At 45.2% G+C, this 15766-nt stretch overlaps 1 protein-coding gene across 4 annotated transcripts in view; it reads right to left on the minus strand.

The window, feature by feature from the left end:
- Positions 1-13507, minus strand: part of CAPSL (calcyphosine like) — a 37935-nt gene extending 24428 nt beyond the window's left edge. For 2 of the 4 annotated variants that reach the window (XM_073681622.1, XM_073681616.1), the window contains exons 1-3: positions 13357-13507; positions 1648-1784; positions 1339-1516 (exon numbers count right to left, since the gene is read on the minus strand). In XM_073681622.1, the coding sequence (XP_073537723.1) occupies positions 1339-1516; positions 1648-1784 (315 nt within the window). In that variant the 5' untranslated portion in view covers positions 13357-13507. Of the gene's footprint in view, positions 1-1338; positions 1517-1647; positions 1785-6130; positions 6288-13356 lie in introns of those variants that run through there. The other 2 variants (XM_073681624.1, XM_073681630.1) reach the window with 2 other exon arrangements.
- Between the last annotated feature and the right edge of the window lie 2259 nt (positions 13508-15766).

Consider the following 15766-nt stretch of genomic DNA (forward strand, 5'->3'; position numbering starts at 1 on the left):
GAGGCCTCGTGAGGCTGAGTGAAGCCTGGCAGCCTGAAAGGCCGAGACTGGATCCTGTGAGTGGATGCTAGTGGCCTTGGAAGGCAGCGGCTTGGTGAAGAGTCCGGAAAGGCACAGACTGGATGTGTGCGAGTGAAACATTCCAGTAGCCTTAGACGGGATGACGGCTAGAGACCCCCACCTGGGAAAGCCTTAAAGCCACAGTGGTGGCGGATTAAATGGACTGCAGCAACTAAACCCGGCAAAGGTAATACACTTTGTTATATGGACACTTGTATGGACATTGCTAAACTATTACCTTGCTGAAGGCTGTAACCTGGGCCACGTGGGCCTGTCTGCCACTTGGGCTCGTGAACATTATATGTGTGAACTGCGGTTTATGAAGTGCAATAAACTGCTGAAGTGTGAAAACCGGAAAGACATTGCTGGTGTGCATTAATTGACCCGGTGCAGCGAGTATCCCCCATTATGATGACTAGTGCTGCCTTACAACAACCATAGATGTACGTTGACAATAAACCTGCATTGTATCTTATCATTGGATTGTCATGACTCCAGAGAGCACAGGGATACTCCTATTTCCGATATTTACTTCATGACGAATGGTGGATCTTTGTTTCTCTACAAGAAGTGGGTCTTTGTCTCTCTACAGGAAGTAAGAGCGGGTCTTAGTCTCTGTAAAGGATGGGAGGGCAGATCTATGCCTCTCTACAGGAAGTAGGGGGGGTCTTGGTATCTCTACAAGAAATGGAGGCGGGTCTTTTTCTTTGCGGGGGCAGGTGTACTCTACTACTCTAATAGCTGTCGTACTACATAATGGCATGACAGAGAGGTAAGATTTCAATTCTGGTCAGGCAAGACGTTACAGAATGGTAGGAGCAATGTAGGCTGGGAAATGAGAAAAGGAAGCACCAGCACTTATAGTGCTGGCATAATACTGATTACGTGTGGATGGTAAGTTACAGAACACGTGCACTAAAATAAGTTTTTACCTTGTGGGTGATAAGAGAAACAAGACCATCCACAGGAGATACTATAAATGTCTGATATGTGCAGGTCCCACCTATCAGGAGAATGGGACTCTGTCCTATATGGAGAGTCTGGTGGTCGGGAAAGGGGATTACTTGACCTTTGCAATTCTGGTAGGTGAAGCTCCCCATGGATGTGCCATACAGGCTTAGGAAGTGAACTCTTGAAAAGGTTGTACTATCTGGATTACACTTATTGGGGCGTATGGATAACATAAAGGGGTACCCAATGACTTCTGACAATAGATTACTTTTAACATATATGAAAAAAAACAAAAACATTAACCCTTTGTTCATCAAAGTCACTCACCCGTAATGTGACCAAGAATTCATCAAAGTCTATCGTTCCACTTCCGTCTTTGTCGAATACTCCGAAAAGCTGCATAGCCTCATTCTTGTCTATCATCACGCCATAATCACTCAATCCTTTTAAAAACTCCTTAAAATCCAACGACCTGCTGTTATCATCATCCATGATCTTAAATACTCTGAAGAAAGAGGAGAACAATGATGGCTATTACCGTCAGAAACATTTCTGTACAGACTGAGACAGGATAAGCAGAGTCGTTTCATTATCATTAGAGTACGTTAGTGGTAATAGGCACAATCTTCTGCTCACCTTCCCAGACCTTTGATCCCTGCAGACCCCCGGGAGAGACACTGCAGACGAAGCTTCTCTACCGGATCTGAACATGTGGATAAATCCTTCTTTGCCTGCATCGCCATCTCGCGGTCGTGTCTCGCAGTGCCGGCCATCTGGAGGGCACAGAGAACCATGGAGACTTACAGTAACGTGCAGCATCAAGAAAATGTACATGATGGTACATGTGTATTCTTCCTGGGGTGTCGATGAACTACAACCTGACGCAAAAAAATCAGGGCATGCTGAGGGTTGGAGACTAATGCAGCCAATTAATGCTTCAAAAACTGCCCCATCATTTGGCCCTTGGAGCTCACGACAAAGACACAACTTCTAGAATGGGTCAGAACTTTATATCCAGAGTATTGAAGTCACAAGCATGCAAAGTTTCATCCTCTTTTGGTCCATGTGTCTATTTTTACCATCTGGATGAAAAACTAAAAAACTAAAATGAAACTAAAATAAATGTAAAAAAAATAAAAACAGGGACATCTGCGGATCAAACTTGCCCATTAAAATAATAATAATAATAATTTTTATTTTTATAGCGCCAACATATTCCACAGCACTTTACAAATTTTAGGGGGGACTTATACAAACAATAGAGAATAAACATATCTCATATCGAAAGGAGTGAGGGCCCTGCTCGCAAGCTTACAGTCTATGAGGAAATGGGGGAGACACAAAAGGTAAAGTGTACATATATTGTATAATGCAGCCTTGATATACTAAATAGGATAAATAATACATGGACTGGTCGCCTGCCAGTATGTGTGCAGTCCTGACCGAGGCTATTAAGTTCATGGCTGGTATGAACCTGAAATTGAAGAAGATTTTAATATGCGGGAAAACTGGGACCGACAACTGGGATGGACAGGTAGTGTGTGGAGGCGACACGTCAGTCTAAAGAAATGGGTTTTTAGGGTCCGCTTGAAACTGTGGGTATTGGGAATTAATCGAACTGTCCTGGGTAGTGCATTCCAAAGAATTGGCGCAGCACGCGAGAAATCTTGGAGACGGGAGAGGGAAGTTCGGATTATGGAGGATTTTAGTTTTAAGTCACTGGCAGAACGGAGGGCACGTGTAGGGTGGTAGACTGAGACAAGGGAGGAGATGTAGGGGGGTACTGAAGCATGGAGCGCTTTGTCGGTAAGCGTGATAAGTTTAAATTGAACTCTATATTGGATGGGTAACCAATGCAATGACTGGCACAGGGAAGAGGCATCGGTGTAGCGGTTGGCGAGGAATATGATCCTGACTGCTGCGTTAAGGACGGATTGGAGAGGGGAGAGTTTAGTAAGAGGGAGATCGATTAGTAGAGAGTTGCAGTAGTCCAGACGGGAATGAATAAGAGCTACAGTAAGAGTTTTTGCTGAGTCAAAGGTGAGAAAAGTCCTGATTCTTGAGATGTTTTTGAGGTGTAGATGACATGAACAAGCGAGTGATTTGATGTGAGGAGTGAAGGAAAGATCTTAGTCAAAAATGACCCCAAGACAGCGGGCTGGTTGCTGGGGACTAATGGTTGAGCCACAAACGGAAATGGCAATATCGGGCACAGGTAGGTTAGTGGAGGGAGGAAATACGAGTAGTTCAGTTTTTGACAGATTCAGTTTTAGACAGAGGGAGGACATAATGTTAGACACAGCAGAAAGACAATCACTGGTCTTTTGTAGTAATGCAGGGGTGATGTCCGGAGCAGAGGTGTATAATTGGGTGTCATCAGCATAGAGATGGTACTGAAAACCGAATCTGCTGATTGTTTGTCCAATAGGAGCGGTGTATAAGGAGAAAAGAAGGGGGCCTAGGACTGATCCTTGAGGAACCCCGACAGTAAGAGGAAGTAGGGAGGAGGAGGAGCCAGCAAAAGACACAGAGAAGGAGCGGTCAGAGAGATAGGAGGAGAACCAGGAGAGAACAGTGTCCTTGAGGCCGATAGAGAGGAGTATAGTGAGGAGGAGCTGATGATCCTGAGTATCGAATGCTGCAGAGAGATCCAGGAGAATCAGCAGGGAGTAGTGACCATTAGATTTAGCTGTTAGTAGATCATTAGAGACTTTAGTGAGGGCAGTTTCAGTAGAATGTAAAGAGCGGAAACCAGATTGTAAAGGGTCAAGAAGAGAGTTGTCTGAGAGATAGCGGATTAGACGGGAATGGACCAGGCGTTCCCGGAGTTTAGAGATGAAGGGAAGATTGGAAACAGGTCTGTAGTTGGCCGTGCAGTTCTGGTCAAGGGATGGTTTTTTAAGTAATGGATGTATGCTGGCGTGTTTAAAAGAAGAGGGAAAGATACGAGATGAGAGAGAGAGAGGTTGAAAATTTTAGTTAGGTGAGTGGTGACAGCTCGAGCAAGGGACTGAAGGAGATGTGAGGGAATAGGGTCACTGGTGCAGGTAGTAGGGCGAGAAGATGCAAGGAGCCTGATCACTTCATCTTCCGTGACTGGTTCGAAGTCAGAAAGTGAGCAAGATACCATATGGCGGGGGAGAGCATGCATAACGTTTGGGGATTGGGAGAAAATTTCCTGTCGGATATGGTCTATTTTTTCGTTGAAATAATTGGCCAGATCGTCAGCTCTGAGGTCGGTGATCAGGGCCTGTGCTGTTTGATTGAGGAGAGAATGAAACGTGTCAAAGAGTCGTTTAGGATTATTGCAAAGTGGGATTATGAGGTTGTTAAAGTAGGTTTGTTTGGAGAGGTGAAGGGCAGAGTTATAGTTTTCAGCATAAATTTATAATGGAGGAAATCTTCGGGCAGATTAGATTTTCTCCACAGCCTTTCAGAGCACCTGGAACACCGCTGGAGAAGACGTGTTTGAGGCGTGTGCCAGGGTTTTCGCCGTCTATGCCGAATTGTTCTTTGTGTAGGAGGTGCGGCTTCATCCAGGGCGCATAGCATTATTTCGTTATAAAGCTTCAGTGCAGAGTCGGGACATGAGAGGGAGGAGATTGGGGCCAATGATGATTGCAACTTTTTCATAAATTTCTGGGTGTTAATGGCGCATATATTTCTATAAGTGTGGAAAGTGGGGGTGTCTTGAGTAGAGTCACAGTTCTTGACAGAGAATGAAAGAAGATTATGGTCAGAGAGTGGAAGGGGAGAGTTAGTAAAGTCATGTACTGAGTAAAGCCGGGAGAAGATCAGGTCCAATGTGTTCCCGTCTTCATGTGTAGGAGAATTAGCAAGCTGTGAAAGGCCGAAGGAGGAGGTTAGTGATAAAAGGTGAGCGGCAGATGGGGAAAGAGGATCGCCAATTGGGATGTTAAAATCTCCCATGATTATCGTGGGGATGTCGCAGGATAGAAAATTTGGAAGCCAGGCAGCAAAGTGATCCAGGAACTGACGGGAGGGACCTGGAGGGCGATAGACAACCGCCACCCGCAGGGCGAAGGGCCGGTAGAGTCTGACTGTGTGGCCTCAAAAGACGGGAAGATAAGGGAGGGTACTGGGGGGATAACCTGAAAACTACATTTTGTTGAAAGAAGCAGACCAAAACCTCCACCTGATCTGTTGTCAGGTCTCGGAGTATGAGAGAAGTGTAGGCCACCATAGGAGAGAGCTGCAGCAACGGTGGTGTCTGACTGCTGGATCCAGGTTTCAGTGAGAGCCAGAAGGTTGAGGGAATTAAAAAAATTAAAATGAGCAGGTCCATGATAAAAACAGGCAGCACTTAGATGCCGTCCATTCTGCATCCCAGTGTTGTCCATTTTTAACTTTTCGTTACCGCTTAAAGACACCACTGAACTATGTGCTTTTTGTTGCTTTTTTTCTTCTCTTCAGTCTTATATAGGGAGACTTAAAAAATCACTTGTACCAAGTGCAATTGTGGTTTTAATGCCAGAATCCTAGAGTTTCTGCACTAAAAAAAAGTGCATGAAAAAAACATTTTTTTGAAAAACTGAACCAAAAAAGTATCAAAAAAGGTATAAAAAACGCAACGACAAAAAAGAAGATTGTTATTGCGTATCAGAGCTGGACATCTGCTATATAAAATATAAGGCGATGGCCTCGGTTCACAAAACAGATTTGCCAAAATTTTGAAGGAAAAAATGTTTGAAATTTTGCGAAAATTTTGTGAAACTTGCAGTTTTGCAAAAATGTTACGACATTTGGCTCTTTCAAGCCAGTCCCTGCCAGCTCTGACAACTCTTTGAAAAGTGAGTAAAGCTTAATGGGCTACAGCTGATCATTGGGCATCAATGTAGTGGGTGATTCATGGACACAAAACGCCACCATTGCTCTGTCGTGCAGCAAAATTTTTGCCATGAGGTGTCATTCTACAGAAATTAATGGAGTTATGGAAGCAGATGGAGCAGGCTATCACCTAGGGATCCATTGAGGGGAATCAGAAAAGCCAGACAATACCACATATAATGCTATAGAGGAAAATGGCTAATTGTATTGTGGCTGAGGAGTATAAGGGGGGCTTCTGCAAACCCCTACCCTCGGCAAAAAGAGAGTTTACCTGGCTTTGGTATGAAGTCCCTCAAATAACATATAATAATGGCTTTGTTCCGATTATTATGAGTTGTTTCTCACCCTAGATCCGTTCCCCGATGTCACGCCTGATCTCGGTTATTGAGTGACAGATCTAGTTAAACATTCTTAACTGGAATTTGCAAAATGCCATAGACTTTCCAGCAAAAGAGGACAGTGGGCATCAGTATATTACCATTTTAAAGGATTAAAAAATGACTGCTTTATTTTTTCTTGAAACAGTGACACTCCTGCCCACAGGTTGTGCGTGGTATTGCACCTCAGCTGTGTTCACTACAATGAAACTGTGATCTACATTACCAGAGACAACCTGTAGACAAGAGTGATGTTGTGTGGTGCTAACTCTGGCTCCCCTTCTTCATATGGATTGAGGAACTGGGTCAATGTTCCAGTTGCCCCTTTTTCCTACAAGGAATGAGTAGTGGGGGATAAACATGACACCAACCTGCCCACTTAATATATAAGCTGTAGGTGCATTTTTTGCTATAGGTGGGTGGTGTGTTACCCCATAGCGGTACCAACTCTGCTTCTACCTATACTATTCTAGAAGAACTGGTGATAAAGTAAATATTTGCAAACAAAAGAGGGAATCTAATAATTTGCCTTTACATCCAACCCTCTACATTACTTTGGGCTATTGCAGTAACCAGCAACCACATTACAATTATATATACAATATCTTCTCTCAAAATGTAAAGGGGTTGCCTTAAAAAAAAAACAATTCTTACAAAATATACCCATGGACATCATAGAGGAGGTTCTCTGCTTGGGGCCAATTACAAAGACCCTGTCACTCATGTTAGAATATTGAGCTGATATAGTTAATATAGTTACACAAAACATATACTGAATAGTGACTATAGGGTTAAATTCGGAATAAAAAAATATACTTAATATTTTTGTGCACAGCTGTTGGCTACTCTGTCAGAATAACTTCATGGTCAATTGCCGACCTTTGTGTAGTACTTCTTGTACTTTGATAAATCTGATAAGCATGGACATCTGGACATCTTGGCCAGAGAATATCGTGATAAAATACTTTTTTTAAGAGATTTGTGTTTTTTTTTCAAATGATTATGAATTTTTCTCCAACTAATTGTGGCGAATATACTGATCTTTGCATGCATGCACGCCATGCAGTTACTAAATACAGTATCCTATATAAGCGCCTGTAATAATGATCAGAGCATGATACAACCGCAATATTATCGTTTTGAGACGGACACAGATTTTGGGTTACATAGTTTGCTGTTTCAGTATTTAAAGTGGCAATTTGCATTAACTCTAAACTGTTATGAAGAGAAAGCAGATGAACTGCAAAAGAATTGCAAAGTCATTCCTTACCATGAAAATTAAAGCTACGCACGCAGGTGGGGCACATGATTCATGGATTTACTGTGCCCTAGGGCCGGGCTTGCCTAGGAGAGGCTAAGCGGCTACCAGAGCTGCTGATGGTGGAGTCAGGCTTGGCTGCAGGTAGCCACCAGGTTCCACTCCTAGGTAGCCCCCGATACTACAGCTGCTGACCCCAGGGGTCAGGTATACAGACAAAAACATGGACTTGGGTGTCATTCAGACAACTAGGTTTAGGATCCTCAGGCACATTGGTTACTGACGCGGATACAGACTCAGGCTCCTTACAGATTGCAAAATTCTAGATCCTCTGGCAAAACAGTTTCGCCGGAGCGGCTTCAGGGTTCAGGTGTCGCCGATGCAAGCTTCTGTGTTTGGAGATTGGTTATAGCAGTCCAGAGACACAGAATACACGTACATCCATTGGCTGCACACGGACCAGGAGATGAGGTTCAGGCACTAGTCGCACAAGGACCAGGGGTTTGGGTTTAGGATGGGGCCACAACAGCACCAGGGGACCTCACAACTTCACTGGTAAAATACCACACTACCTCATGACTGAATGTGTTGCTTGGCACCTCCCTATTGGAGAGGGTGCCTTTTAAACAGGATGCCTCATTGGCTGGGAGCCATTTTGCAGGTGTACTATAGGTGTGCTATAGGCTAGGGGCATTTTACTATATGCGCACTCTGCCCCTTTAAGAGCAAAGGAGCACACGCGCACACATTAGGCGTGTTGCTGGGAAGTGCAGCGCGCACACAAGGAAGCAGGGAGCACGCCGCACGGACGGGGCGGTGAGTATGCCGGCGTCCTTGAATGGAGGGGGAAGAAGAACCATGCAGGGGCACTGGCCAGAGCGTTACTGAACCCCCTTCCCTTTTGCCACCTCTTTCTCTTTCATCTCTTTTCATCACAAAAATCCCATTTCTAATTAATTTTAGCCCTACCACAAAATGACCTGCTGACATCATTTCAGTGATCTACTCATTAGCTCAGGAGAAAGTGTTAATGAGGACAAGGCAGCTGATATCAGCTGTAATGCTGATTGAATTATAAGAGCAGACTAGTTGCAATAAAATGGGGCTGGTGCTTGAAATCATTGGCCCAGATTCATCAAGACCGGCGGTTATCATGCCGGTCTTGATAAGGAGGTGTGCTAGAGTCAGATGCTCCTGATTCATTCGGTGTGCGCATCGCAACAAATCTTACTCCTGTCTAAGACGCTCGTCGGAGCAGGGCAAAAGTGGGTGAGAACGCCAAAAGTCAAAAAAAATTAGCACAGCCTAGCGTTGTGCCAAAACGTTGAACCTTTTCAAAGCCTTTCACAACAAAATTCTGGCATAAAAGCTTTGATATATAGAGCCCATTGTCTTTTTCTGTTAACTTCGGTTACCTCCAAGGAAACACATGCAGTCATCATTGTTTTGCATCATACGGGCTTTACAGTCAAGGACATTGCTTCTTGTAAAATTGCCCCTAAATCAACCATATGCTGTATATCAGATCATCAAGAACTTTAAAGAGAGAAGTTCAATTGCTGTGAAGAAAGCTCCAGGGCACCCAAGAAAGTCCAGCACATGCCAGAACCATCAAGAATTCAGCTATGTGATTAGTTCAACACCAGTGCAGAGCTTGCTCAGGAATGGCAGCAGGCAAGTGTCAGTCCGTCTGTACATCTGCACGCATGGTGAGGCGAAGACTTTTGGAGTATGGCCTGGTGTCAAGAAGGGCAGCAAAAAAAAAACACTTCTCTCCAAAAAAATATAAATAACACATTGAAATTCTGTTGACAGTACAGGGATTGGGATAGACACAGACAAAAGGGGGCCTTTGTACAAGGGCAATATATGGGAACTTTGCAGTCCAATAGTTGATTATAATGCTCCCCTTCATGTATCAGTGACAGAAGCTGCTTGCTGCTTTGGAGGTAGAGAAGGCCCTGTTACACCCCATGCGGCTGCACAGGTTGCACCAGTGGTAGTTTGCTCCTGGAATGAAGTGTAGAGGACAGGGGTAAAGTTAATTTCACTGAAGCCTCTTCTGACTGTTTGAGACATCTGAAAGAATGATTATCCAGAGAAGAGAAGGTGACGCTCCCATGAGTCCTTTGTATGCCAGCAGTAAAGCCTCCTGAGACCATTCATGTGTGGGGGCTTCACATCCATGGAGGGGGTCACTCACAATTTACCTAAGAACACGGCCATGAATAAAGAACGGGATCTAAACCTCCTCCAAGACCAACTTCTCCCATCATCCAAGACAATGTGGTGATGATGATTATCCTCCCATGATGGAGACCAGGTCACATGGAAAATTGAGAACTAAGTGTCTCAGGGAACAAAACATTGACATTTTGGGTCCATGGCCAGAAACTCCCCAGATCACCTGCGGTCAATCCACAAAAAGCGACAAAACTCAGAAATTGTGATAACTTTCGAGCTCTGATGAGACAAGAACGGGCGGCCATCAGTCAGGATCTGCCCAGAAGCCGATATCCAGCTGCCGGGGGAAGGGCAGAAGTCTGGAGAATAAGGGGCAGAAGTGTGGAGAATAAGGGGCAGAAGTGTGGAGAATAAGGGGCAGAAGTGTGGAGAATAAGGGGCAGAAGTGTGGAGAATAAGGGGCAGAAGTGTGGAGAATAAGGGGCGGCGCTGGGAATATTGAGGCGTCACAGAAACTTCATGGATTTGTCAGGAAAAGTCTAAAAACTTATGAAATGTTTATAATTGTCCGTCAGTAACAAGAGAAACATCTGACTAAAAAAGAGCGGAAAACACAAAAGTCGCAAAATGTGAAAACCAGAATTTGTCTCAGTCCCAAAACTTTCAGCTACAATTGTATGTGTCTCAATGAGGTGATCGCTCTCCGAGTTGTTGTATGATCCATATATCATGAATCCCAGGATGGACACAGTTGTCAGATGGGATTCACTCTGAAAACAACTACAAGATCAATGGCTGGCATGTAATACTACATCTTCTCTGTAGGACTGTATTGTAGGTCTAATATGTGTTGGTTTCTTGGGATGTAGGGATGGGGGTCTAAACCTGGACCCACAGCAAACAGCTGATCAACAGTGTAATTATAGGGGCTTAAGACATAACTTGCAACAGGGGGGTCCATTGTGCACCAATCACAATACAACTACACAGCAGGTTCCTTGATATATAATGATATATACGCTAAATTTTACTTTAATGGGTAAATTTGTTCAAAAGCAATCTTCTTATATGTCACACAGACCTGTCAGTAGATAATATCAGTCTACTAGGAAAGATGTAACTTGGACTTAGGATCCCAAGGCCACATCTGTACCAGACCTACCATGAGCCATTTACAAGATTGGTGTCTTCTTAAGCCTTTATTTTCCCTAAGGAAACGGGATATTACCTTTTGGACCCCATTTACCTACACACCTAAGTGGTTGGGTTTAAAGAAGTTGTTCACTACTTTCACAGTGATACCCTATCCATAGGATAGGGCATCAATGTATGATCTGCCGGGGTCCCACACACAGCACCCTCCGCCGATCAGCTGTTATCCTGACGATGCTTGGCCATCCATCTGTAGTGGCCGTCGCGGGGTACTGCACCTCCGCCTCCCTTTCAATTGAATGGGAGGCGGATGTGCAGAAACAAGCGGCAGCCACTACAACTTGACGGCCATGCAGCGCAGGTAAGAACTTCACGCCGGCACCGATAACAGCTGATCGGCGGGGGTGCTGCGTGCCGGACCCCAGCAGATCATACATTGATGCCCTATCCAGTGGATAGGGCATCAATGTGAAAGTAGTGGACAACCCCTTTAAACAGTTGATCCCCAGGAAATCTCCAATACAACATTGTAAATAACGTTCAATGGAATGATACATTGTTTTAAATGACTTATTAAGGTTATATTTATGATAACAGGTGATAGTCCAAATGGAAGGATTACACCCACTAGATAACTTACTATTTTTTTTTTATTATTATACTTTCATATATAGCTCCACCATATTCTGCATGTCCTATGAGGAACGGTTAAAGGATCTGGAAGTGTTTAGCTAAGAGGAGACTTAATAGCTGTCTACAAGAATCTGAAGGGATGTCACAGTGAAAGGGAGAAGATACAGATTATATATTAGAAAAAACTTTTTGACAGAGAGGGCGATCAATGAGTGGAAAAGGCGGCCACGAGAGGTGGTGAGTTCCCCTTCACTGGAAGTCTTCTGAGACTGGACAGACATCTGTCTGAGATGGTTTAGTGAATCCTGCATTGAGCAGGTGGCTGGACACGATGACCCTGGAGGTCCCTTCCTACTCTAATGTTCTATGTGCTTTACAGGCATTGTCATCACTGTCTTCATTGGGGATCACAACATAAATTGCCTATCAGTATCTCTATGGTGTTTTGGAGGAGCACCCCAGTGTACCCGAAGGAAGTCAACACAAACTCCCTGCAGATGTTATACTTGGTGGGACTTGAACCCAGGACTACAGAACTGAAAAGCAATGGCCACATCCTGGGATATAAGTGTACGACACCCCTCTCTCCCTATTTTTGAGTGCCCAGTCATCAACCAGATTATAAGACTGTAATGGGTTCCTAACAAGCGCAAAATATTGTACCCAATGTCATCTTCATGTTTTGCAACATCCGGACACCTGGAATGGCAATGGCAATCAGGGGCCTACTGATGGCTCCCATCTTTGTCATGTTTGCACCGCACAGGCCGGGCTTCACAAGAGAGCGGGGATTTTACAACACAGTGTAACATTACAATATGTGTTATATGTGCTATAGGAGGCCCATACAAGGACTCAGCGGTGTACCGCAAATAGTGATAGACCATGCAGCCGCTATGGGGCCCGTGAGTTGGGTTCCTCCTCCCGCCTGGCATCTCACATTCAACTGTGTGGGGGGGGCATTATACTGTTTGCAGGACTATGTGGGGGCCATTATACTGCTTGGAGGGGCCATTATACAATGTGGATGAGCCATCAAATTGTGTGGAGAGTTATGTAAGGGCCATTATAGTGTATGGAGCAGGGGTGGACATATAATTGGTGCAACCTTACCCAAGAGGTAAGAGGGCTCGTTTCTACCTCGAAAAGCAGATGGAATTGGGCATTATGATGAGCTAATGGAGTGCAAAGGGCCCATATTGTACTTGCACAGGGGCCCTTTCCTGTCTGTGTCCACCAGTGGTATGGAGGGTGGTTATATTACAAGGAAGGCCATGTTGGAGCCAATATACTGTGTTGGGGTCACTGAGGTGGTATCAAACTTTGTGGGTTGGGGATAATATGGGGTTATCACATGTGGAGAGATCTGTGCAGGAAATCACTGTGGGGGTATCATACAGAGCACTTTTGTTGGCAACATACTTTATGGGGACCATGAAAGGGGGATCTTAATGCGAACACTAAGGGTCTTTATTAGGAGGATAATTTCTTCATAAGGGCTGCAAAGTATGCTGGTCTGTGACCCCGAAGAATATATATATTTTTTTTGGGGGGGTGGGGTTAATTAGGACTTCTGCTATGGGGCCCCATGATTTTTATGTTTGCCCCTGGAGGACACTATGGGGTAAAATCAAAGGCAATGAGGGGCCCCTGGGACTGTGTCACCTAATGGCCCTGATTGAGGGTATCTATGGGATGATTATTGGATGTTCCCATTCAATACAAAATATCATAAATCCTTCTTACCCAGAATACTGGACAGTTATAACTTTACACATCACTTATAGGGAGTTGCAGAACTTTTCCAAGTAGCATCAACATGAGCAAGAAAAGACATTAAGAGCAAAGGATGAAAGAAATGTCTCCGTATAGATTATAGGGGTAAAATGTCACCTTCAGTCTCAGGATGGGGATCCTCCCAGCACCAGCCCGAGCCTTCACCTGCTACTATGGACGCAGCTCCCAACCAGCAGGGACTGTACAACTGCCCCACCGCATTTCTGATTGGCTCACCAGACAGAACTCTCCTCAGTGATTGGTGGAAGTCGCTGCCTGTCACGTTGCCCCGCCCCACTCGTGCTCGTTACTTGAGGTTAGTTACACATTGCATGGTTGCTATGGAGACGGCATCAGACGTTCGAATACAGAACTGCGCAGTGTATAGCCCCGCCCCTTGGAACTGTCGACACAGCATTAACCCTTCCTGTACCGCAAAGCTTTATAGAGTCAGGAAATGACCAGAATTAATTATTAACTGTGAAGATTATTGTAAATATTTACCAATGTCAGAAAAGGATTAGACGAGGCTCCAAAAGTATCACTGGGCTGCAGGGCCGGCACCACAGTCCCACTGCGCCACTTTTGAATGTTCCTCTTCATCTCCTAAGAGCCAACATTTTTTTTTTTTTGGTCAGTTATATCTGTAGTTTTTACCATCACTATTTTAATGTCTATATGACTTTCGGATTTTTTTTTTTTATTCTAATTTTTTTCTGGGAAGTGAAACGACCAATAAACAGCGATTCCAATGTTAAGACTTTTTTATTTTTTATTATTTCAGGGTACACCGAATGAGATAATTATTATAATGTCCTTCAGAAAAAAAAAAATAATAATAATAATTTTACATATATATATATATATATATATATATATATATATATATATATATATATGACTCGCCCCCTGGGCCGTGGGGCACGCGGATCCGGGCGATAGGGGAACGATGGGGGTAGTAGTGGTGGCGGCCCGGTCCCGCGGCTCAGGGTGGTCAGACCAATGGTAGTCTGCTACGTGCTTCAGATAATGTCCGACTACGCCACCCGTGGATTGCGGTTATTAGGAACCGCCGCTGCAAGGCAGTCCGCTGGGGCCGATGACGTGTGCAGCTGGGATGATGTGACTCCCCACGGGAAGAGTGCGGCCCCAGGGCAGTGTAGTGGATGGTGGGAGTGATGGTGGTGAGAGTCCCAGTACCGGTAGTGCTGGAGGCGCGAAGGAGCACACAGACAACAAGTTACAGTCCAGGGTCTTTACTCACAGTTCATTTGTTCCGGGTCACTTCTGTCAGCAGTGACCGCCCGAGCCGTGCTGCGTCCACCAGGTGTGGGGCTCGGTCAACTCCCAAGCAGTTCAGGAGCATGGCACAGGACCCCCTTTAATCCTTTCTCTGGCCTGCCTCACCAGTGACCCACTTTTGTCCAGCTGCCGCGGACTTGTGCGGTTAAACGTGGGCCCCATCCTCCGCTGTCCTATATGGTGCCTTCCTAGCAGGTTTGATGAGGTGTCGCACCAATATATGATCACGACGACCGGTCTTTGGCTGAGGGTTGTTTCTCCTCCACCAACTTGGGATCCGGTACCCTTAATCTGCCTGACCCTGCACCCTGGATTCTCGTGGGTTCTTAGGGTCCCTTCCACCTTCTTGTTCCTGAGCCCTTCTGTTTCTCTGTCTCTCCTTCTTTGCAGTTCCTGTTCTGTTCCTTTCTCTTGGAGCTGAGATGAGCCAGAATCTCAGCTCCCCTTCACCTCCTCCTCGGCCTCTCACTAGGCCCTCCTGGAGTAGAGCTCCTACAGAGCCTCTACTCCCTGTCTTCTCCTCTGGCTGAACTGACCCAGAACTAAGATGGTGCCCACCTTTTATACCGCCCTCTAGCCATGAGCCCAGGTGACCAGCAACCAATGGGCTCCTTCCTACACTCAGAAACCGCCCCCTATCTGCCCCTACAGCACTGGGTGTTCCACCCCTCCCTCCCCACTCCAGCAGGGACATGGTCGGTCATGCCTGCACTTCTGTCTAGTGGGAGCACCGTTGAGCTGTCCCTCGGAAATGGGGTGTGTGTGCTGCATGCAGCTAACTGAGCCCTGGTCCACACTCCATCCTTACCCGGGAGTGGAATATCACACCTCTGGCAGAGGTGCAATACCCCTGTAGCGGCCGAACCCTCGGGGCGCTACATTCCCCCCTGGTAAAGCACAGCACGTCCTCGGGCTGGAAAAGAGCAAAAACAGATAATTATAGGACATGCAAAAACTTTTTCAATAACTTTTCACATCAGAAAACAGGTAACATGGTTCAATTCCCTTTATGGGAAACACTCCTCTTCTCTTGCCACTACCACAAAACACTTTGCTAATGCCTCTGGAACTCTTTTGTCATATAAAACATCTTGTAAAACATTTGCATTATCACCTAGCAGCATATAAAACTTTCTCATGTAACACATTTTTAAGTAAAGCACATTCTTGGATTCTTGGCTGCGGTGCAACTTGCAACCAGGTAAAGGTGCAACAGTCCAGTAAA

The sequence above is a fragment of the Phyllobates terribilis genome, unplaced genomic scaffold (assembly GCF_046119375.1).
Source record: "Phyllobates terribilis strain yellow unplaced genomic scaffold, ASM4611937v1 Scaffold_1__5_contigs__length_1240528914, whole genome shotgun sequence".
Taxonomy (NCBI): domain Eukaryota; kingdom Metazoa; phylum Chordata; class Amphibia; order Anura; family Dendrobatidae; genus Phyllobates; species Phyllobates terribilis.